Consider the following 24,845-nt stretch of genomic DNA (forward strand, 5'->3'; position numbering starts at 1 on the left):
TTGAAGCACACCACTCTTCCGTTCCTCCTTACTTTTTAATCTGCTCATTCTGTTACAGTTTTGCTTAGTGCATGAAGTAAAAATTTCCATGGCCTTGGACCCTGCTACATCTGTGATCTACAGCCTCTCAACCCTCCAAAGTATCTGTGCTCCTTCAAAGGTTAGTATTTAGAGCATTCCTAATTCTAATTATCCATTACTGGCAATGGATACCTTTCAGCTCCCAAGGCCGGAAGCTGGGGAATTCAGCCCTTGCACGTCTAACCATCCTCCTAAAAGAATCTCCTTAAAACTTAGTTCTCTCACTCAGCTGTTAAGTGTCTTTACTCAGAGTAAAGTTTTTTTGACGAGACGCTTGTGTGAAATACCTTGGGATGTTTAACTAAATTAGGTGGATTATCGGTTCTTATTTATCTCATGACAATAACTTGTTTCCATTTAGTATTAGTTATCATCAGGCAATTTTCACTGAAGGGCTGCAGCCGGAATATTAGTGAGATAAACACCAAGTTTTTGAGGGCAGCTGTTGGAGCACCACCGTCTCAAGTTTCAATTCAATAAAGGATGCGTTTTTTTAAAAAATGTGCATACTTGCATGCAATATCCACACCTGGATACTACAAGACAACACTTTTAAATTGCCATTGAAATTCACCATTAGTTGTGGTGATCTTATTGGCAATATTTATTTAGATAAAGAATGCGAGCTATCTACCTAATTTTACTCTATTCAGACTGTCTACATATTACCTTAGTACACGCTTACAGTTACAAGTTGAATTGGTACTGTAACTATCCATCTAAGTTATACGGCTTTTACTTGAATCCCATGTATATTGCTTTGTTGACAATATATTTTTGTCGATACAAAGAGTTGTCCATTCGTACGGTTCCACGAAGCCATTTAGGTTGAATTGTTCCAAATGTACACGCAGAAGTAATGGGCAGTGCAACTGCACATAGTCCCGCTTTCTTACGAGAGGGACATAACTGGTTGTGGTTTAACTTGAGGGTCATCATATGTGAGGAGGTGGAGAAGCTGGGACCTTCATGGTAACCTCGGTCATATGCGGGAAGTGATGCTGGGCAGTTGGTGTTACACAACCGCACTGTCATCGTTTCGCTAACGAAGCGGTCTAACCCAGAGGGTGGTTGGTAGCTGGGACACTCTAGCCCAAGGCTGAAAAAGGCAGTTAAGAAGTGGTTAGATGAGCATTTTAAATTCGATGCCTGCAAGGCCACCACTGGATTAGGTGCTTCATGTTTGAAATCGACTCAATGGACCTTTTTCTGTGCTTTCACAACTCTACGATTCTTTAATTTAACAGACATTTGCTTATGTCTTATGAGTTGTAAACAATTCCATTAATGTGGACCTGTGCAAAATATTCAGGAAAGAGTTGCTTTTGATTTGAGATTACTGTTGTGGACAGTATACTCCCTGTATGTCACCTGTAACGTTTATTCCCATTTGACACCACTACGATTATTTTAATCAACGCGTTGAGATGTTGTGACATCTCTGGAGCAGGTGGAACTTGAACTCGGGAGGTAGGGACACGAGGTCACAAGAGTGTCAAAGAAAGCCCAGACAAACTACGCCTGGTATTCCTGGGGGGTCTCCTATCCGAACGTACTTTTTAATCTGCTCATTCTGTTACAGTTTTGCTTAGTGCATGAGGTAAAAATTTCCATGGCCTTGGACCCTGCTACATCTGTGATCTACAGCCTCTCAACCCTCCAAAGTATCTGTGCTCCTTCAAAGGTTAGTATTTTGAGCATTCTTAATTCTAATTATGCATTACTGGCAGTTATGCTTTCAAGGGAATTCAGCCCTTGCACGCCTTGGCAACAAACCGAACTATCCTCCTGAAAGAAGCTCTTTAAAACTTAGTTATTTCACTCAGCTGAGAAGTCTCTTTATATGACTCAGAGTGAAATTTTCTTTCAAAAAAAAACTCCTCCACTCGGGGGGTCAACGCAGAACGGCACATCTGGGATGAGCTCCTCTGGTCTGCTCTGGTCTGGTCTGTGAGCCCAGTAATGATGGAGACCACTGAATTGACCAGTGTGCATTACCCAAGTCTCCACACCGTTTTTTCGTTGTTCAACGTGTCCTCAACGAGTGGGGGACATTGCTGATTCTGCCACATTCCTTAGAATTCGAGCCACAGTCAAGTCCACAATCAATTTCAGACTGTAACCCAATACCTATTTCCCAGGACACAGTTGAAGCCGTCAGGAGGCCGTCTCGATCCTCCAGCAAACTGCTGTCGTTTTCCAATGTGCGTGCTATCTCTGTACAAACAATACGCGGCGAAACTGCGATGTGTGTGTGTGGAAACACTTAACTGATCTGATGAAAACAAAGCTGATGTGGAGGAGGTGCTCATTGTTGGTGGTGCGGTGCTAAATTTGCAACATGAATTTAGCCATTGCTCTGCGCTTTTGAATACAACAGTGCCAGCAAATCGATAACTGAATCCACAAGTAAACGTGAATATCCGCGTTTTTTTTAAAAAAAACTCAACGTTAGGCTTTGAGACGAGTATTGTCACCATGAAATGGTGGCTGACTGTTTTGTAATAGTGATTATGAACGAATAACGCAGCGCTGGCAGTAATTCAGCCAATGAGCTGTAATTGCACACATGTTCTGAGCAGATTGTGGCAGAATTACAATTATTTATTATCTCCCCAGTCACAAATCTGCATAGATGAACCTGGTAATAGGTACATCCTGAACGGCAATTCATAATTCTTACTGATAAATATCTTATCAAACGAACGCAAATGAGTTGTCTGCCTTAGACATAAGGTTCTGAGGACATCACGATTTCTCGTCTGGCTGGTGTGTGCCTTTTGAGTACTATTTGTGAATGCAGCACGGAGCAATCTGCTTGTAGAGGAAAGCAAGTTGTTAAAAGTGGGGCCCCAGTTAACACTGAGATTAACAACCGATTGAAAAAGAGTTTAAGTTGACTGCAAAATGACAATTCCGTCACAAATTGAGGCTCTACTGTATCAGCACTTCTCCTCCTTGGAGGTTGCTTCAGTTGCAATTAATAGCCAATTCCTCTCGTTTATTCAGCGTGATGTCACCCACATGTCTGGAAGCAGATGGCTGCTAAATTGTAGCGATTTTTGGGAATTCCGTGTGAAAAAAAAATAGATTTCGAATATGATCTGTTAGCGCCGTGAACACAAACGGATTCGTATCGTATGTTACACAGTAAAATCAAAAGAAAAAAAAATCACAGGCTAAATTCAACATCGGCCTTCTTAGCCCTTCAAGTATTATTTCTAGGACTTGCTTCAAATTTACGTGGTCAACAGCATGGATAGTCTGACCATTAACACTTGGTAACTTGAACAAACCCAGTAACTCTTATTAGCAAAACAAACAATCCTTAATTAAAAGTCCGCTCGCACAGTTCAGCTGCGAAAAAAAACAGCGGATGTGTAATTGTTTCGGTAGTGGCTGCATCACTGTTTTCATATGAAGTTAGCTTATTTATGAACTTAGCTTATTTATGAAGTAATTTTTTTCCCCATGCCGATTAGAAATTGATCTGCTTCAGCTTCACAGCAGGTTGACATCAATAGTGTAGTTGAATTTAAATTGGTATTTAATCCCTGCCGTGTGGAAGCAGGCAGTTCGGTCCATCGAATCCACACCGGCCCTCCAAAGAGAGTCCCACCCAGACCCCCACCCCTACCTCGTTAACCCCGCATTTCCCAAGGTCGATCCACCTCACCCTTGAGGGGAAGACAACTCATGTAGAAACTGTGCAAACTCCACAGGGACTATAACCCGAGGGTGAGAATCGAACCCTGGCATTATGAAGCCGCAGTGCTCACCACTGAGCCACACTCCGCTCCAACCGGGGCATATCGTTCAGGTCAGATTCTCTTCGAATGCGAGGTCTCCCGAAACGGTTTAGTCCACCCTTCTGTGTCAACATTAAAATGCTGTTTATCAATCTTAGGGATCTGTATCGTGTGCGATGTGAAAAGGGAAGCTGGGGGCAAATTGGAATTTACAAAAGCTGAAGCGCCGATACAATTGGTAAATAAATAAAATAACGAAGGGCAAAATAGTTAAACGAGAATGTGACAATCTGATGTCACTTAATTTGCAGTTAAAGAAGTATTCAATTCTAGCCCAGCTAAAGCTGTGTCCCCGTGGTTCGTACGAGAAAGGAGAAAAAAAGGCTTGAACAAAGATGCAGTGATGTCCACTTTGTTAATGCTGTAGTTTTTTTGGCGGTTTTGTCTGAAATCTAATTAACGCGTGAAGTGCTTTTTTTTGGGCGGGGAGGATAGTGGTCCAAAAATGTTCAAGATGAACACATTTGAGAGTAAATGGCAGGGCCAAATTTCAGGGCAATATTTGTTGGCAGGGGTAAATGTTAGTTCGGAATCAGATGGAGCTGAAAGCCAGTTGCAAAGTTAGGAGTGTACTGTTGGCATGCACCGTCGTGGGATCAGTCTGAGTCTCCTCAACATTATCCAGATGATTGTCACATTCTCGTCTAGCTTTAAAAAAATCTAAATATTACACTTATAACATCTAGCGTCCTTTTAAACGTGATGGGTTTTAGAAATGACCAGTTAAAACGCGCGAAGATTGAAGAATTAAGTTGCTCAAGAGAATGAAAAGAAATAAGACAGATTTGAAGGAGCCGCCGGCTCTTTGAATCTTAAGATTCTTTGTTGGATGTGCACCAAGTTCTCCTTTTCAATGTTCACTCTCCTCGGTAAGGGGGGGGATCAAAAACCGACGGTGTGACGCGGATTAATCGAATGATGACAGGTCTAATGTATCAGGATGAATATAGAACATAAATAAATACGGTGTGTGCTTTGAGGAAGTTGGGAGAGCTGCGGCTTTTTAAAACAAAATATGTAAAAATTAGCCGAAATTGAAGGTCTGCTGTTTGTGAAGATTTCCTCGTCAGCATCAATAGTAATAACAGCATAGGTTAAGGTAGCACGTTTTGAAATGGCCGACGTAATTATGAAAATAGACGGTGGCTACCGAAACTGAACAGAAAGGGTAATAAAAACATTTGATTTCATAATACTGAAATTCGCTTATCTTTGGAGATGTATTTGAAATACTGTGCCTATTATCTGGGTCGATTTTTGTTTTCAATATTGTCTTAAAACGTTTTAACTTATTCCCCTGAATTGTAATTTAACGCTCCCAGATACTATATTAGCATTACATTGAGTGCTCCTTTACCCTAATCGAAACGCTCTTTCTCTCGCTAACGTGCTGTGAATGCAACACACTCCAATTGGTAGCTGAGGCCCCTCTTCCATTAAACCGCTATTATGTTTGATCTTTTGATGGGGGAGTTAACACAACGTTCGGCTGCTTCTCATTATTACCAATTAAACAACTGAAGAACGATCACATGCTTTAAGCCCAGCTCTCGGCGAATATGCGTTCTGGGAAAGTCTGACACAGCACTCTGTTGACAGTGCTTCACAGTACGAGATTGCAGGAGAAGAAAACAAGAGTTTGAACGCTAAAACATTTGGGTGCGTCTGCCACAATACATGTTGTTAGTGACAAGAAACATTGCCAATTACCTCTGCGTCAGTACCATCGCCAGCAGCATTAAGACGACCCACTTCACATTTGGTAACTTTTTGTGGCCCAGTTTCCTAATCTATGGAATGCCCATTAGTAACCGACAGCAATTTTTAAGCTGCCAGAGTAGTTTAACTAGAAGCGCTTCAATTACAAAAGCACTGACAAAGGAGTCTACTCATTGCTGGTTATAGCACTTAACTGTACATCGGGGCAGTGCCATTCCAAGTCGTACTGTGTGATGCTGTCATGTCGTCAGTTAAAAGGCTACTGACAAACAGTTTTGTATCTCGGGAAACCTACACTGACTGTGTTTGAAACCCCGTTGCCTTTTACTGACGGAAACACAGTGGTATCTCTCCTCTGCCCTCCTGGATTTCGACATTACCCATGTCCCGTCTCATACAGACGGGATAATAATCAGACAGTAAATGCACAACGGAAAGAACAGCCGCATAACTTCTGCTCTGAGAGTCTTCGCAGCAGTGAGGGGTTGACACAGACCAGCCAAAATGTGGCTCACACTGACCTCCTTTATTGGTGTCAATGGAGCCAGGTTTAGCTCTACACTTGTATTTCTCTCCATTATTTCATATCCGCAGACCTTGGAGTATTAGCGTAGCTTTAAAAACCCACTGACAAAAAAAAAATCAGCAATTAGTTTCATATTAATTTGAATTGCACATTAATGTTGTAAACCAATTCTACACATAACTGGCGTGTTTTGTAAATTGACAGCAAGGATCCGTGAAACACAAGGATTTATCTGAATTTTCAGTAGTCCGGCAGAAAATCACAAAATATTGAGGACAGAGCCAATTGTAGACGATGAACAGACTGTGGTGTAAGATGTGCACAAATTATTACACGGAGTCCGTGTGGACTCTTAAGGAATTTTTTTTGATTGTTTCCAATAGGTACCTTACAATCTAACCCTGTCTCGACTAAATGTATTTCTTCAGCACCGAAAGAGCTGGCGATTCAGGAATCTGTAGGCTCTCCACCCTTTACAATGCAAGCCAGTTTCTATGTTGGGCACAGGTTGAAAGCAAAAACGTAAACGAGACTACATCAGAGTGCAGATGCTATTGCTCAAACCTTTCACCGATTTCAACATTTCATTAGCGCTGTGTATCAAAGGGATGTTCATGTCTTTCGGTTATTTCTCTACACCCCCCCACCCCTCCACCCAACCCCTGCAGCTGGGAACCTGACAAAGACCATGTCTGTATATACACCTTGCTGCCTTTGACTCTGTTTTCCACCACGGTTTAAACAAAATATCCTCCTGATAGTGAACAAACGCAAGCAGCTTTCCCCGCACCGTGGAATTCTCATTTATATACATGACAATAATATATACTTTCTTTATGGGTAGGGAATTACTGTTAGAACAGGAGGACTCTCGGATAATAGATTGCATTCTCGAGTCTCTGAAGAATTTTTTTTGACCAGTGTCTCTGGCTGTCAACAAACTGCCCATCTTGTATGACAGTCCAGATGCTGATTGTGAACCGGATGTTGCCTGTACACACGGTGATATCCGGAACACAAGGTGATATCTGGAACCAAGTATTTCACAGGGAATTAACAATCTCCATTGAAATCTCAATCAAGGTCAAATATTGTGCAATATTGCAATTTCAAAGATTCAGTAACGAACACAAAAAAAATTGAAACCACTTTATTTTAGGAAGCAAATGGAATACATTTCTGGGGAAGCAGATAAAAAGGAGAGGGGGATATGGAAGGATATGGTGATAGGTGAAATAAAGGGGATAATAGAAAGTTTGTGAAAAGCTCGTATAGATCAGATAGGCCGAATAGCTTTTATTTTGTGCTGTGATGTATTTGTGATTTTTGGTGATTTCAGCATAGATGGTTTCAATAACGCAACCAAGAATGATTAATCTGTGAATATATTTCTGTTGTGATTCAAAATATCAGGCTGCATCCCTGAATTCTGCAGGTCTTGCGTCATTTTTGTAACTCCTATTTGGAAAAAAAATCTTTGCATGGTTGGTCCACGTTTATTTCATGAAACTCTTTTGACACATTTAGAGATGTTGCTCCGGTCAGTTAATACATTTAAATTTCAGAGTGTTTTCATTCCCATTAGAACAATTTTAGTGTGTTTTCATTCCAGTTAACGTTAGCCCAATGTATCATTCAGCTGTTATTTAGAATCTCCAAAAATATTGCAGAGCCGGAAATATCTGCATTTAGATTGGAACTCGCCTTGTAACCCATAAAGCATCACCTTAACTCCAACTTACAACATTGTAGTCAACAGGCATATCAACAGATCTGAACAATAAATTAAATAAATGATAATTAATGCATCTCTTGAGGGAAGTAAGATGGGCTATTTTTCTGTACCTCACGGTTTTGTTCACAGTGTGTCTAACGCCGCCTGAAGTGACAAAAACACAGATTCAGCAATTACATTTTGACCCCAAATATTGACTGAAATTCATCAAATAATCTTAATTATAAATTTATGCTTTTTTAAAAAAAACATTTTGTCAATTTCTGAAACAAAGAATGGACGAATTGTGTTTAACCAATCGAGCTGTCAGTCGGCAGCATCTACAACCACTTCGCCCCATTGACTGTTATGAAACAGGTTGCAATCAAAAAGAGACAAGGAATGGTTTATGTTGATATTACTTCTCCGCCGCGAAATCCAACTGTTCACACCGCACCTTGTACCAAAAATAAATATATGGTCAAGTCCTCAGAGCCAGGTTGCTACACTGTTTCCGTTCATTCACAACATTTCACTGGGCGCTAATTATCAAAGGCGGACGTGTGGTGATTTTCTGTACGGTCCTGAAAGCAGACGGACAGACTGTCTATCCCGAACATGTTGCAATACCCTGCAAGTCCAGTCACATACTGAAAAGCTGGATATAGCATTGTATGGAACCGAGCCCACTCTAAAATGGCTGTGCATTTGCACTTGGCTCTGTATTATTCTTCAGTGTTGCTATTTTTTAAAGACTTCGCCACACTGCATTGAGGTTGTACACGCTTTATTTACAGGAAGATGACCACTCACACCACAATTCCAAACATGAGAGTGCTAACCATTTCAGTCTGGATGCTGGGATAAACTGAGTTAAAAATCGCACAACACCAGGTGATAGTCCAACAGGTTTAAATGGAAGCTTCCAAATAAACCCGTTGGATTATAACCTGGTGTTGTGTGATTTTTAATTTTGTACACACAAGTCCATCACCGGCATTTCCAAATCAGGTATAAACTGACATTGCTTCCCTTATCTCTGGCCAAGGCGAACATAGTGAAAGTTCATTTCCATAGCGCTGAACTGCTCAGTTTAAACACAGAGGGCGGGCAATCCCTCTCACAGTTACAACTGCTGACAAATATTCGTGGCTTAGGTTAGAAATGCAAAATTGAACGCTAAATCTTGTCACACTTTATGAATGAGATGATTCATAAAAACTGCAATTTATCGCGATATAAAATGCAAATTAAATCCATTTATTGCATCGATGATGGAGGTTAGATTCCTCTACGCGTCTAAATCATTCAAGAATTCCGATATTTTAAAAAAAAAACAAATTAACTACTCTGGGAAGAAAAGATAAAAAGACCCAATCTGATCTTTTAAACGTCCTTTCCCACAGAAATACATCTCCTGGTGTTCCAGGTAAGTCTGTTAAAGAATACAAATTGGAAACACAGATGAGAGTTTATTACAGTGATGGCCGCGACTTCTTGCCATCGGGGTTTTAAAAATGTGACATACAATGGTCGTGACTATTTCGGGAAATACTGCAACATTTTACTCGTCTCCCCGTAGACAGGTGGGGATTTTAATGGAATCTTCAGCAGATCTATGTCTACGGTACATAGGGCAACGGGGTGGGGGTGGGAGGGGGGAATGCTTTCCTAAATATCAGACCCTCGGTCTCAGCAATGATACCGGAATGATACAGGCTTCAAAATAAAATGCAAGGAAACGTTAGGTCTCAAGTTGGGGTGCTGAACGGGACGATTTCCCACAATTGCTTCATCTCTCGCCTGGTTCTACCGTGTCTCTTTAAAAGCTTGAGATAAAATGTGCGGTATCGCCCTTTAGCCAGACCGCCGTAAGCGCACAGTATTATTGAAGCTGCAATTATAAAGGCATCGCTATATTTACAAAGATGCCCAGCACATTAGGCACAACTGACATCTCAATAATAACATGGCAGTTTATTCTATCATGCTGCCTCATGTCACCAATTAAGACTACAAACAGCACAAATGACTAATAGCCTCGTACACTACTCCGACAGGAGTCCACAATGTATGGTGGTGATTTCTTCGCTGGGAATGTGTAAACAATCGGAATGTGTCACGTTGCCCTGGCACATGCGGGCACTTCCCCCACTGCAATCCTCCCTCCCTCCACCATCCTGCCAGTAATACTCCCAGTCCGCCAAACGTTGGAAGCCAAGACTTCTGGCAGCCCCTCTCTCGAATGCTGTGTGAGTTGGGAGACCTACCCAGTGTGTTGGTATGGCCTGATTCAGGAGCAGACGGACAGTTCAGCCACAATTATACCCTCCCCATGTCACTCCCGCCCTACGGTTATGCTCGAAAGTTGGAGAACCTCATTACACCAGAATGATGTTTTACACCGTTCTCTGAAGAAATGGTACAAACACTGGTTGGAAAACAAAATGAGTCCAAACGACCAGCTACCTCCCTTGCGTTCTATTTCACATCTTCGCTCTCCTCGTCGCTATCTTTCATAGTGATACCTTGGAGACCTCCACCCTCGGACACCGACGCTGTAGCTTCTTCCACTGTCAAACGGGTGTGGATGGTTTCATATGCTTTACAGTTCAATGTCCCTTCTAAAACTCCTTGCAGCCTGAAGTCCCTGTACGATTTCTGAAGCAAGAAAACACCTTATTTTAAAATTCAACTCTGGTGAGGCATTTTAAAAATGTTTTAGAATCTGCAGCTTGCAAAATATGCCTAGGTGACATTTAGTTTTCAAACAAATAAGATCTCGAACAGTCCAAAGATGTGCAGGTTAGGTGGATTGGCCTTGGGGAATGCAAGGTTACAGTGACAGGGTAGGGGGTGGGTCCTCTTCAGAGGGTCAGCATGGACCCGATGGGTCGAATGGCCTGCTTCCACACTGTGGGGATTCTATGATACTTTTTCTGAGATTTGTAACACTGGGTAATCAAAACACAACTGATGTAAGGGAAACATGTTGGTTTCTGTTGTGGTCACATGAAACATGTTAATGACCTCATTAATTTGAACCCGATCTCAACTCACAATGACTTGTAGGTGCAAGGATTGGACTGGGGTGCACAAAGGTAGAAGTCACACATCACGTTCTAGTCCAACAGGTTTATGTGGAAGCAATAGCTTTCCGAGCGGGGCCTGGTTTATGTTCCACGTAAACCTGTTGGACTATAACCTGGTGTTGTGTGAGTTTTAACTCAACTCACAATAATGTGTGATGGAGGGCTGCATTGTTGGAGGTGTCCTATTTCCGATGAGATATTGAAGGGAGGTTCTATGTATCCTCTCAGGTAGTGGTTGTATGCAAACTGGCTACTGCATTTGCTACATTACAAAGGTTAATGCACTTCAAAATTGTATTTTACATTAAATAAATCTTAATATATTGATATTTAAATCAATTTAGATGTTAAAATACACTTCTTTCATTTTCATATTTTTCAGTGCAATTATATAGTTATTGCATTGAAGGGACCTCAGTACTGTGAATTTACTTAGTTTGGTCTGTCAATCTAAATGCTTTGTCCCAAGACTGGAATCTAAATGCCAAGTATTGCAGAGAACAGGGCAAATATATAGACACAATGATATCTAATCTAGGCACTGCCATGAAGATTTCAAGACCAATGTTGAAGGGAGGTAGTTTAGCTTTTAATTGCTGAGATCTTTTCATTGATTGGAAACATCTCTGATTATTACAAATAAAATAGCTACACTTAGAGGGGAAGTAAGACTTTTCAAAGTAAAATCACTGGGAATTCTCAATACTACGATGCTGCCAAGAATTCCTATTTCTAGTCAACTTCTCATGGTGTTGACCAAGTTTATTATTTCAAGTCAAGAGAGATAAGGGGTGAGTATCATGAAAATGAGTGGGATAGAAAAACGAGATAGGAAGCTGAAAGCATTTGGACAAATACATAGACAGCAAAGGTTTTAGAAGGATATGAACCAAGTTCAGGGGAATGGGTTAGTGTGGATGGACATTTTGGTTGGCATGGACCAGTTTGGGCTGAAGGGCCTGTCTCCCTGCTGTAGGACTCTATGACTTAGTGAGGTTTGAGAAGATTTGTAGCTCAGGTTGGAAGGTTTATTTCCCGACATTTTGTTACCCTACTAGGTAACATCTTCAGTGGGCCTCAGGTGAAGCAGTGTAGAAAATTCTTGCTTTCTATTTATATGTTTGGGTTTCTTTGGGTTACTGATGTCATTTCCTCTGGTGATGTTATTTCCTAGCGAAGTCACTTCCTGTTCCGTTTCTCAGGGGGTGGCAGATGGGGTCTAACTCAATGTGTTTGTTGATAGAGTTCCAGTTGGAATGCCATGCCTCTAGGAATTCTCATGCGTGTCTTTGTTTGTCTTGTCCTAGAATTGTCCCAGTCAAAGTGATGCCCTTCCTCATCTGTAGGTGAGGATACTAGTGAGAGAGGATCATGTCATTTTGTGGCTAGTTGATGTTCATGTATCTTGGTGGCTAGTTTTCTGCCTGTTTGTCCAATGTAGTGTTTGTTACAGTCCTTGCACGGTATTTTGTAAATGATATTAGTTTTGCTCATTGTCTTGTATAAGGTCTTTCAAGTTCATTAGCTGCTGTTTTAATGTGTCTATGACTCTCTAATCAGGTTCAGGTGGAAATGTTAGGTTGTGAGATGGATGAAAAAGACAGGAGAGAAGCAATAGGGAGGAATAAAGGGTGAATAATGCAGATCAGAAGCAGGGTGGGAGACTGGCAAAGAGAGCAGGAGGAGAGAAAGGATGTTGATTTTATTTGATTTAGTTATTGTCATGTGTATCTTGTTAGAAAATACAGTGAAAACTGTTGCACATCCAAAAACACAGAAAAATAAACCAAAACATAGAAAATGAAAGCAGAAAAAAGAGGAAATCAGGAAAAAGTGTTCAATTTTACAGTCCTTCATGTTAAGTGCAGCGTCATGGTCCATGGGCCTGGTGGCTAGGTATGAGACCTTTTCAGTGCACCACTGCCACTGGAATGAAAGTTACCATTCCTTGGTGCCATCTTATCTCCACTGACTCCCTTGCTACTGTGAGTCCTTAACGGACCTCGCCAAAGTATACCCCACCAATGCTGCCAGGTACCGTACTGGCACCAACTCCACCCCCACACCAACGTGAGTCCGCTTCGGGCCCACCTCGCCACTGGGAACCCAAACTCTCTCCGACGCTGCTGCCATGAGTCCATGATGCTGAGCCCTCAGAGGACTCTTCACCAAGCGGGAAGTAAAATAAAAGAGAGAAGACAGCAAAAAAAAGGAAAAGAAAAACAGACACAGCAGACGAATCCCAGGCTCAGAAGCCCTATTCCACTGCCATCTTCCTGGATGTGACAGGAGGGGAGCATGCAAAGGTTAGAAGGGAGTGAGAGGGGTGGCAGAGAGAATGAGATCGAAGTGCAAGTGAGTGAGAGGGTGGAAAAGAGTGGACTGGAAAAGCATGCGTCTAGGAGAGGCTGGGTTGAAGAAAAGGGAATAGAAGAGATAGTGGGCCAAGGAAGAAATAAGGTGAGAGAGAGAGAGAGACAATAGATAATTTGGGAGGATGTAAGGAGCATGATAGCTGAGTATGAGTTAAATGTTTTTGAAAAGTGAGACCAACATTATTATTAAAAATCACATTGAAGACAGAATGAATGGCTGCCTTTATAGTTCGCTGGTTAGTCTGGTAAATTCTAGCCTAACAATGTTCCTTCTTTGACTCCCCAGCTCCGTTATCAGCAACTTTCATAGATTCTCCAACTGCTATTCTTGCTGAAATGATTATCTGGCTTACACCAGTTGGTCAGTATCATGAGAAGGGATCTTAACCTTCCATGTTGGATGCAGTTGAAAATATTGATCCCCTTAGTGTCTGTGCATGCTGTGAGGAGGACAAGGATTCTTGCAGAATATTGGATTAAACAGAAATAACCAATTCTATCAACAAACACACTTATCACTCCCTGAGAAAAAGAACAGGAAATGTCTCACCGCTGGAAATGACATCACCAACCCAAGGAAACCTAAACACATAAATAGAAAGCAGGCCATGCCACCAGTGCTTCATCTGGAGGCTCACTGATGATGTTGCCTAGTATGGTGACGAAACTTCTGAAAATGAATCTTCCAGCTCAGCGAGCAAACCTACATCCAGAAATAACCAATGTGTTGTACAAAAGGAGACAATGGCATAGTCATAATGTCATTGGACTAGTAATCCAGAGACTCAGGCTAATGAAGATTGAGGGGCAATTTGTTCAAATTCTACCATGGCAGTTGTTCAAATTGAAACCCAGTCAATAAAATCTGATATATAAAGTTAGTCTCAGTAATGGTGACCATGAAACTGTTACTAATCATTGTAAAGCAAAATTGCTTCACTAATATTCTTTTGGAAAGGAAATTGCCATTCTAGCTTACACATGATTCCAGATCCAGAGCAATGCGGCTGACTTAACTACCCTCTGAAGTTGCCCAGCAAGCCACTCAGTTCAAGGGAAATTACAAATGGGTAATAAATGCTTGCCTTGCCAGTGATGTTCACATCTCATGAAAAATAATTTTTCAAAAAAAAGGAGTGCACCTAATCCATCTGTGGTGGTAGATATCGTACAGGATGGTCCAATTAGTTTTTTTTAAAGTGCTTCAAATAAAACAGATGGTAGACAAGAGAAGATAGGAGAAGGGGTGGGGTGGGGGGCGGTGGGGGGAATGTCTGAAAGGTGACTGGAAATTTCAAGTCTTCGCCATTTGATTTAATGTCAACCACTGATCCTGCAGAGAAGGTTCGGGTATAAAATTGGCATAAAATTCCAAACTCTGGTTCTTTATTCCTAATCAGGTTAATAATCTACCTTCAATTCCACAACCTTCAAAAATATTCAATCAGATTAGTTCGGTAAAAGCTACCGTTAACAATATTACAGCAGAATATACACATTGAGGAGAATTATGAAGCCCACCAGAGTCAGGTATGTCCAGAATTTCCTCCCCATCACCACACCCTGCAGTTTACTTCCAGTTGTAGACTGCCCAATGGTCAGTCTCACCCATTCTCCCATTCACAAAGGTGATCTACTATCTATGATCATTTGTATTCCACAAGATTTCAAAAGTGCTGAGAATCTGCCCTCTCTCTCTCTCTCTTTCTTCCTGATCTGCATTAACAGGCTGCAGCTTTCTCTCTGCTGATAAGCTTCCTATTGGCTCTCTGCCATTGGGAACCCATCCATTGACCTTAATAGTCTAATCCAACAAAAATTGCGTGACACACCCATGTTGTCAGAACCTGGAAGTGACATGGAAATCATGGCCCAGCCACAACATACAATTATTCCCACGCACCATTATATCATCTTTACAAGTCTATAAGATTGTATCTTGATCTTGAAAAGAAGGCGTGGTCTTTGTCCTCCCCTTACAGAAGTACAGATCTGATCCTGACTTTAATCCCGATCATTAATGATTCACTGAGTTTGCCTTTTGAATAGTTGTTCCTTTACTACCAAATAAAACCTGTCTGACAAATCTCTCTTCTCTTCGCAAGCATGCAATAAGACAATGTCAAATATGTTGAAAAACCTCATTGCATGAAATGCAGAAAACGTCAGTGAGATGAAGATGACCTTTGCCTCTTTTTACAAACTAAATGGGATTTGTCAGTTATATGTCCTCTGAGGGTAGCACCTTTAAAATTTTTCTAAGTGCCCTACTGAAAAATCAGGGAAAGTTTTTTATACCTTGACTATTTTTATGAGCGTCTTCAATTGGTAGAGGTGGAGTTGCAGATCCAAACGGTCTGTCAGCCAGACACAGATGACTTTCATTGAGCTGGTATACCATTGCTGGGGGAAGAAAACAAAATTTCTACAGCCATGAGAGCTAAACACTATGAATTGAAAAGTACATTTGCCTCTCTTTGTCACATGATTATTGACCTTTGTGCAAGTTATACACAGGGTGTTGCCTAGTCATTGGCCCCTTACTCATGGGCTTCTCATTTTAAACCACATGGAAAATAGTTTGTCAACAAATTAAAAATTGTAATGAGCTGGTTAGTCCTCTTAACTTTTAATGTAAAATAGCCGAAGGTCAGGCTGGTTGACTTACTTCAAGATGAGTTACATTCAATGGGAATAAAACATGCATAAACTTTATTCAACACAAATTCAACACAGATTTAGCTCTGACTTCAATACCACTTCTACCTGCTTTTTCAAAATATTGATTGGTTAAGCCAACTCAACATATGACCAAATCCAATATGACCAACAGGGAAGACAGAACCATTTTTGATTGACAGCATCTTTCAGCTTTGACAGCTAAGTATATTGAGGCAACATTTACTCACTACTAACTTTAAGCAAGTGTAAGACTTAACATACATATATAGTAAAATTAAACAGTATGTAGTTTAAAATCAAAATGCAATCTTCCAATTTTGGCATGATAGACATTTCCCTTTGCAGTTAGAGAGGTAGTGGCATGTCATTGGCCTGTAATGTGGAACCCCAGGCTAATGTTATGGAGACACAGCAGATGGTGAAATGTGAATTCAATAAAAAGACAGTTGAACTAAAAAAGGAAAGCTGATCTTATGGTAACCAAGTGACCTGTGTTGATTGTCATAAAATCCTGTCTGGTTCATTAATGTTATTTAGGGAAGGGAATCTGCCATCCTTACCTTCTTTGGTCTACATCTGATTTAAGACCCACAACAATGCAATTGAGTCTTCATCCCACTCTGGGCAATAAGATGTGTAGTAAATGTGGCCAAGACAGTGACACCCTCATCCCATGAATCAATAAATAAATTCAGGTACTTACACAGGTCATTGCAATGTGGCTACAATACCATACTATGCATAGCAATGGCATGTCTGACTTGTCCAAGTGACTTACCCATTGTAAGATACTTATGCTATAATGTAGAAAACAACAAATAATTTGGATGAGGGGATCAGTGTTCTTTGTGCTCATTTTACGTAAAAAATGTATTTCCCTTTTAAACTTTAGCATCACCAAATTAGTCAAAAGCTATTTTTTAACCTATTAACATAATAATGACATACAGCCATCTTGCAGAATTTCATTGGATATTATAGAATGTGGTTGTGAGTTCAATGCAAATTGTAAACATAAAACATATGGCTATACTGACCCCACTTGGGCCATGAGCAAACTGTTTCTCATTGCTAAAAAAACAATATTTAAGTGGTGTAGATTCAACATACCATGTTTTGCTGAATTCCCCATCTTTGTTACTATACTATGAGGAGATACACAATGCAGGCCATTGTGTGCAGTAACGTTGCTCCCTGACAGATGAGGAGACAACGTCACAGGACTATTCTTGATAAGTCTGTTTTTGTAATGCCCATCTGTCTGTATCTATTGATTAAGAAACTAGGTGAGAACGCAAGCAGCAGAAGTCTAATCTTCAGACTGAACATCACTTTGGAAAAAATAATCAGAAGTTTTAGGAAGCAGAGAGGTTCAGGTCACCATATAAGCTATTATGTACAGAAGTGGTTCCTAACATCACCCCTGAACAATGCATTGTCATATTAAGGTTATGTGACTTGTCCAGTACACCCTTACATTTGCCCATTTTGTATTACCTTCAAAGAACAATGTGGCTCACAATAGGTCTGACTGTGACTTGGATTTAATAAAACAAATTTAGTCTTCAAACCACCTACATAGATCATTCAATTCTGAGGGAAGTTTAGAAACATATATAAAGGAGGAGACATGGAATTAATAAAGACTATTTTGGATCCTCAAACCTGCTCTTAATTAAGACTACTTGCAGAATACTATTTTGGTTCTACCCGACTCGAAGTCTATAGAACAAGATCTAGTACTGCAGTGTTATTGACTCACCTCCAAATAAGGTTTCTCCCCTGCATTTGGAGGCAAAGAACTGTTAGGCTCAAAAGTGTTTGTGGCTTTTGTTCTGTCATTTCATTATGACTGGAGTCAGGCCATGCTCCCGGCCCAACTGGACTGATGGGCAATGCAGTTTTAACAGTTCATACAATTGCTCAAGGGTTCTGACAGTGATTTCAGCAGACTGCACAAACGGGGTGAATTTAGCATTGTACGTCTTCTAACCTGCATACTTCTGCATGTTAGAGAATTAAGACCTTGATTTTAAACTTTCAATCTACTAGTATGAACCCAAAAGAAAAAGATTCCAAACCAGTGATGTACAGTTTCAGATCCATGAAAGATGAGGGGTGGAATTTAATACCCAACTTCCTGGTGAGTGTGGTGGAGGGATGGGTGGTCATTTGTTTAATCAGGTGAATGGGGCCCCTGCTGTCTCCCCTCTTCCACCCTTATTAAATCTGTGACAGGATGGCCGATGGGCAACTTTTCTGCCCTATTGTCAATTGAAATCATTATGTTGTGGGCTGGGTAGAGTTAGGGGCTCAGGAATGGGGTGGGCACTGGGAGCCAACCCTCCTTTCTGTTACCTAGGATCCAGTGATCACCTGAGGCTTCAGGGGTACTGGCACTGGCCACTGCCTCTTTGGTGGTGCTATTGTTCTATGAGACCGTTGACCTCTGATCCGGGAGGTAGGACATCAGCCTCTGCGGGGGTCACTGATCCAGGAAAGGCCAGTCCCTCTCTAGTTAAGTGCCCAAATGGCACTTAATTCAATGGGCACTCCCAAAAAGAGGCAACACAGGATCCTGCAGATTATTCAGTCTGTGGGTGAGACCCCCGTTGCTTCTGTTAAATACTAGCACATAATTCTCACAATGGGATAATTAAACATGATGGAGTCACTTACAATCTGTGATTTATAATAGTGACTGCAGTTTAAAAAAAACTCACATTACCCTGTTGATTCTTCATTTATTTCTTGTAAGACTTTGATTATCCACTTCATTTTCTGCCCACATCTCTCAAGAACCACAGGAAACAAGGGAGAATTGCTGTGTTTGACATGGTGTGACCTCTGTATTTCTTCACACCTATTGTCCATGACTCCAGCTTGGCAAGTCACATTAGCAACCCATTGCTTCATCAAGCATCCGCTCGCTCGCCAGCTCAGAAAGGTCCAACAAATCAACAGGAGTGCAGAAAACAGAACATCAGTCTAATCTCACCATTTAAGGAACGTTTTCTGCGCCATTATGAGCGACGATATTTTAGAGACAGCTAAGAGGTGATGCTGGAAGGATGACTCAGGTGAATTCAACAATGAAAAGCTGCTGAAATGTTCAAAACCTTAGCACTTGTACATTTTAATAATGAATGTGTCAACAGGGACACAGCACACTCAGGGTTGATGGCTTCTAATAAGTATGAAAATTACCTTAGCGGGGCCATAAGCACTCCCACTTCATTGTCTTTCTTTACTGCTCCAAATGCCTGCACTACCTCCTCCCCCAAACACTGCGGACCTTTAGTCTTGAATTAATAATCCATTGCAATGAAAAGAGGTACGACATGAATGCCTGGCACTGATCCCCAACTGTGTTCAGCATTACTACAGGCATTGAAAGACACCCTACCCCCCTCAGCACTTATTGTTGGCGGTCGGTGACAAAGCCGGGAGACTGCACTTGCCTAAACACTACAGCTGAACCAAACTGGGTCTCTTGCAGCTGCGGAGGCTTCACTCACAGCCCACAAGCTCCACAATAGCATGAGCAAACTCTTTGTCAACCCTAGACTCTGACAAGTATTGCAGGGAGGTTGCCATGCATGACAATGGGTTCAGCAACATGTCTGGAGGAAGGTGCAATGAGCTAAAAAAGCAGTATAACGGAAGTAGCAGTGAAGTGAAAACGGAGCATTTAGTCACTATTTGCATATATTTTCACCCCTTCCCCGAACTCTGTGTGCTCAAACAAGTGGAAATCATTCTATTTTAGATCTGAGTGATCTGTTTGCTTGCATTTTCCATGGGCCTCTCACACTGCTTGAGAGCTGCCACTTAACAAAGAATTAATTACAGCCAAATTTCATAAACACTCATTACATTCAAATTACTAGTGTCAGAAGAGGTTGACAGCACAAAAACCCATCAGCTTTCCTGCTCCTATTCATTGTTAGAGAAAAAATGACTTTGGTGTTAGCCAATCTGCGTGGCTTGCTGGAGTGGTGCATAGTGGAGCGGCTGTGATTTGTCTCAATGTCGCCAGAATTAGACACCAAAAGAAAGATGCTGTGGTTAACAGAGTTACTGGGTTTAGAACTACTATTAAGTACACTTTCCCATAAGTCAAAGTGAGTCTCTGAGCTCTGTACCATGAGCTTCCATGCTTGGTTGAACGCTTCCACAGGAGAGCCACTAACTTAGAAATCTAATCACAGATTGTATGCGCTTTTGGTGCTAAATGACCTACCAAAGGACAGGAAGCACACAGCCATTGAAAGGTGAAGTTGAAGGCCAGCACAGAAACAGGATATATGGCCATTACGTAATGCATTGTCTCTAATTGCATGCTGAAGTTCTACCTGTCCCTGGTGTTACAAAGGATGGGACTGGCCTCACTGCTGTGAAACACTCCAAGTAATTGGACCGTGTCATATCACCTGTCCATCATGGAGAAATTTGCAAAGAAAGACATCTTCGACCACTAGTCCATCAGGACGTGGTCAGCACGTGGTGTTCTCAAAACTCTGAGGAAAATAAAGAGGGGTGTCAGGTTTGATTCCAGCCTTGGGTGACTGTCTGTGTGGAGTTTGCACATTCTCCCTGTGTCTGCGTGGGTTTCCTCCGGGTGCTCCGGTTTCCTCCCACGGTCCAAAGATGTGCAGATTAGGTGAATTGGCCATGCTAAATTGCCCAGAGTGTGAGGTGAAGGGGTAAATGTAGGGGAATGGGTCTGGGCGGGTTGCTCTTCAGAGGGTCAGTGTGGACTTGTTGGGCCGAAGGGCCTGTTTTCACACTGTAAGTAATCTAATCTAATCTGTCACATGTTCCCTGAGCAGACTGTCAAAGTCATTTGGCTGCATGTCTCATCACTAGAACTTTCTAACCAGCACCAAGACATCGCTTGGCTGGTGGTGAGATGGGAGGAGAAAGTGAGGTCTGCAGATGCTGGAGATCAGAGCTGAAAATGTGTTGCTGGAAGAGCGCAGCAAGTCAGGCAGCATCCAAGTAACAGGAAATTCGACGTTTTGGGCATAAGCCTGATGAAGGGCTTATGCCCGAAATGTTGAATTTCCTGTTCCTTGGATGCTGCCGGACCTGCTGCGCTTTTCCAGCAACACATTTTCAGCTCTGGTGGTGAGAAGGGCACTACCTGTGAGGTCCTTTATGCACATTTGGACTCTGTGCCACTGCCTGCTGCTCTCGAAGTGGCTGCAGGGTGGGGTTTGAGACTGTCACACACCTCCTTCTGGAATGATTTATATACATTTTCATATCATTTGAGTTTTGGTTTTGAACTAATGGCTAAATGAGGATTCTTTTGTTTAGGGAAAATACACTGCTTGCAAAGCTTTTGGCATAAAACAATTTCTGCTAGAGAAAGAAGTTTCCCAAAGTAGAAGTGTGATGTAGGGGGTAATATACTATCCACGAATAGAAAGGAGATGGTTCAGGAAAGTTGGAAAATCGGTTACCGCAGTGTAAGGATTTTAGTTTGAAAGTTCCAGACCACAGTGTTTGTTTAGAACCCTGAAGGGGCAATTTGAAAGTGAGAAAGTCTAAGCTCAATTGTGAAGCTAATCAAGGAAGAGGCTACTAAACTCTGAAATTGAAATTCAATTGATAGAATCTGTTAAGTTATACCTGTAGCTGTGGATAGAAAAACAAACTCTCTCTGGTGTTTGAGTACTGCTAAGTGATGTTGTTGGGAGAGATAGGATTGCATTTTTACTGTGTGTCTAGAAATCATTAAAATTGCGTTACATAAGCCTGGTTTATTTTGTACTACATTAAAACCAAATATGCAGCATTGAGTGTTTGTGTTTTGTAAAACAAAAACAAATCTGTCAAGTCAGATTTCAGTCTGGGACTGGACTTGTTTAGTAATACTAACAGCTAGGATTAAAGTACAACTACCTCCCCAATCACTACACATCAAGCTCACTGGCCTATAGTTTCCCGTGTTCTGTCTCCCTCTTGTTTTGAATTAAGGAGTTATATGTGCTACTCTCCAGTCTGATGGAAACCTTTCAGAGTCTATCATTTCTTTGGAAAATTAATACCAATGCATTGTGTCTCATTAGCCAGCTCTTTTAAGACCCAAGGATGAATTTTATCAGACCCCGGGGTTGTCCTCCCACGACACCATCACTTTGCTCAATACTGCTTCCCTCTTGTTTGTAACTTTACTGAGTTTCTCTCTTCCTTCCATTTCCTTATTTACAACAGTTACTGGAATTTATTTTTGTATATTCTATAGGGAAGATAAATTTGTTCATTTCATTTGCCATTGTCTTACTATCTACTAACTTCCCATTTCCATTCACTAGAGGATCAATGTTCCGTTTATTCACTCTTTTCCTTCTAAAACACCTGTAGAGACTCTTGGTATCAATCCTTTTATTCCTAGCTAGCATCCTGTTGTAATCTAATTTCTTCCTCTGATGTTCTTTATATCTTGACTGGCCATCTGTCCTGCTACTCACCTTTGTGCAGTGATATGCATTTCTTTCAGTATGATGGTTTCCTTAACTTAACCACAGATGGTTGGTCCACCCCTCAGAATTTTCCTTTAAGATAATAATATATTTATTTTGAGAATTTTGAAGGACCCTTTTAAGTGTCTACCACTGTTTCTCTGTAGTTTTATCCCCTTGCCTAGTATGCTAATTTACTTTAGCTGCTCAGCGTTCATGTCGGATAGTTGCCCTCATTTAGATTTAAAATACTAGTCTCAGACACACTCTTGTCCCTTTCAATCTGTTGGTAAAATATTGTGTTTGTGTTACCTAAAGGTGCCTTTAATCTCAGGTCATGAATTAATCCAGTCTTGTTAAACAATACCAAGTCTAATACAACCTGCTTTCTGATCGGTTCCAGAATGTGCTGCTCTAAAAAGCTATCTTGAAAGAATTATATGACTTCACCTAGACCATCATTCCCAACTTGATGTTTCTGGTTTCTGTGAGACTAAAACCACAAGTGAAAATTGACATCCTTTAACATATCACCCAATATTCCTTTTTTTTCAACTTAGTCCTAACATTGTAGTTACTGCTAGAAAAACCACATTTAAGTACTTACTTCTCTTGATACCTTCATTTTGCCCAAATCAGTTCTACATGCTGATATCATGAACTAAGGCCAGCTCTAACCATTACATTAATGCCAATACTGAGGACGCAATCCTTGTCATGCGGCAGCCAGGTCTCCATAATGGCCTCAGATCATATTTATTGACTCCAATTAATTTTTTTTCCAAAATTTATTTATTTTGTATGGATACTATGCATATTGAGGAACAGAGCCTCCAATTTAATCTTTTTGTTATCTTTGTAACACATCATTTTGACTATTGTTGCAGTCATGTTTTTTTACCACTGGCTGTTTGTTTTCTGTGACACTATCTAGCTTTCCTGCCTTGACCCAGCCCTTGATTTGCTCCATCTACCCAGTTTTGATCCTTCACCCCTTTTTTTTAAACTTTAACATCCTCTGTTCTTCCCTAATTATGTGGTCTGCTAGAATTTCAATCTCAGCACTCTTCAGGTTTAGGCTGCACTATGCTCGCCACAAAATATTACATTTAAAATGATTCAAAAATGAAACCTAACATCAACCTTGGCTAGACTTGTTGATAGATGTGGGACTTTCGATTTAGGTGTTTTCTCATGACCTGAGCTCCCATGAATGTGTGCATTGCAAATGCTCCTTTTCCATTTAATTTCATTCTTACAGCCATCTAGATACTGCACACATATTTGAATTTAGAGAGAATTAGCAGATAAAAGATTCAGTAGGTTTAGGAAAAGTCAAAGTAATATGTTTTATTTTACATGAAAACATGAGAAAACCGAAATCAGTTACAATAATTTATTGGAATTGAAAACAACATCACTCAGAAGGATGTAAGAACCAAGATCTTATTGCACACGGCTTTCACATCTGCAATGAATGAACAGCTGTGTAAATCTTTGTAACATTTAAGCGAAGTTTTTCAGATTAGATTAGATTACTTACAGTGTGGAAACAGGCCCTTCGGCCCAACAAGTACACCAACCCGCTGAAGCGCAACCCACCCAGACCCATTCCTCTACATTTACCCCTTCACCTAAGTTATAGCTCATTAACTGAGATAATTTCAACCTAGTATTTCTTTGTCTCATAAAATTTTCTAACAAAGTATGAAGAGTTCATGCACATTAATGATTTATGCACTTTCCAACAGAAGTTGCTGTGAAACTGAGATCTACTGGTCAACATAAAGTTCCAAGACAACATCAATATAAGGTGAAGGCTCGAGATATTCTCTCAACAAAAACTCTCCAAAACGTCTGTGGGGTACTTCCTGAGAAAAACATCCATTTGAGAGAATTTGTTGCAGAATGTAAAAAGAAAACTATGATTTCATTCAAGGTTTTTTTTGTGATCCTTTGGATTATTATTTCCTTGCCATTCTATATAGTTTCCAAAACAGTACTTGATCTGTGTTATTGAGAATGCAGTATAATATCTCTTTTTTCAATGAGCCTTAATTACAGCTCTGGAGCTATCAACAATATGAAGTTCAAGGATTTGGGCTTATTAAAAGCTTCTAAGCTCAGCTATGAGGTCTTCCCACCAAATTACTAACTGCTGCTCAGTTTGCCCAATCAGACAGACATTCAAGATCCCATGATCCTCTTCAATAAAAGCATGGGAGCACTCCCATTGTCTTGGCCACCATTTATTCCTCAACTAATAACACCAAAGCTTGTCTGGTTATGGATTCATTTCTTGTTTATAGTGTATGGACTGGCTGTCCATTTGCTTATATAACAATAGCACTTAGAAGTGTTTACCTCTGAGAGTCAG

At 40.8% G+C, this 24,845-nt stretch overlaps 1 protein-coding gene across 4 annotated transcripts in view; it reads right to left on the reverse strand.

Annotated features, from left to right (window-relative positions):
* Nucleotides 1-8,619: 8,619 nt before the first annotated feature.
* Nucleotides 8,620-24,845, reverse strand: part of cadps2 (Ca++-dependent secretion activator 2) — a 727,075-nt gene continuing 710,849 nt past the window's right edge. For all 4 annotated transcript variants that reach the window (XM_060839929.1, XM_060839928.1, XM_060839926.1 and 1 more), the window contains 2 exons: nucleotides 15,615-15,719; nucleotides 8,620-10,510 (listed from right to left, as the gene is read on the reverse strand). In XM_060839929.1, coding sequence (XP_060695912.1) covers nucleotides 10,331-10,510; nucleotides 15,615-15,719 — 285 coding nt within the window. In that variant the 3' untranslated portion in view covers nucleotides 8,620-10,330. The remainder of the gene's footprint in view (nucleotides 10,511-15,614; nucleotides 15,720-24,845) is intronic.

Source organism: Hemiscyllium ocellatum, chromosome 19 (assembly GCF_020745735.1).
Source record: "Hemiscyllium ocellatum isolate sHemOce1 chromosome 19, sHemOce1.pat.X.cur, whole genome shotgun sequence".
Classification (NCBI taxonomy): Eukaryota; Metazoa; Chordata; class Chondrichthyes; order Orectolobiformes; family Hemiscylliidae; genus Hemiscyllium; species Hemiscyllium ocellatum.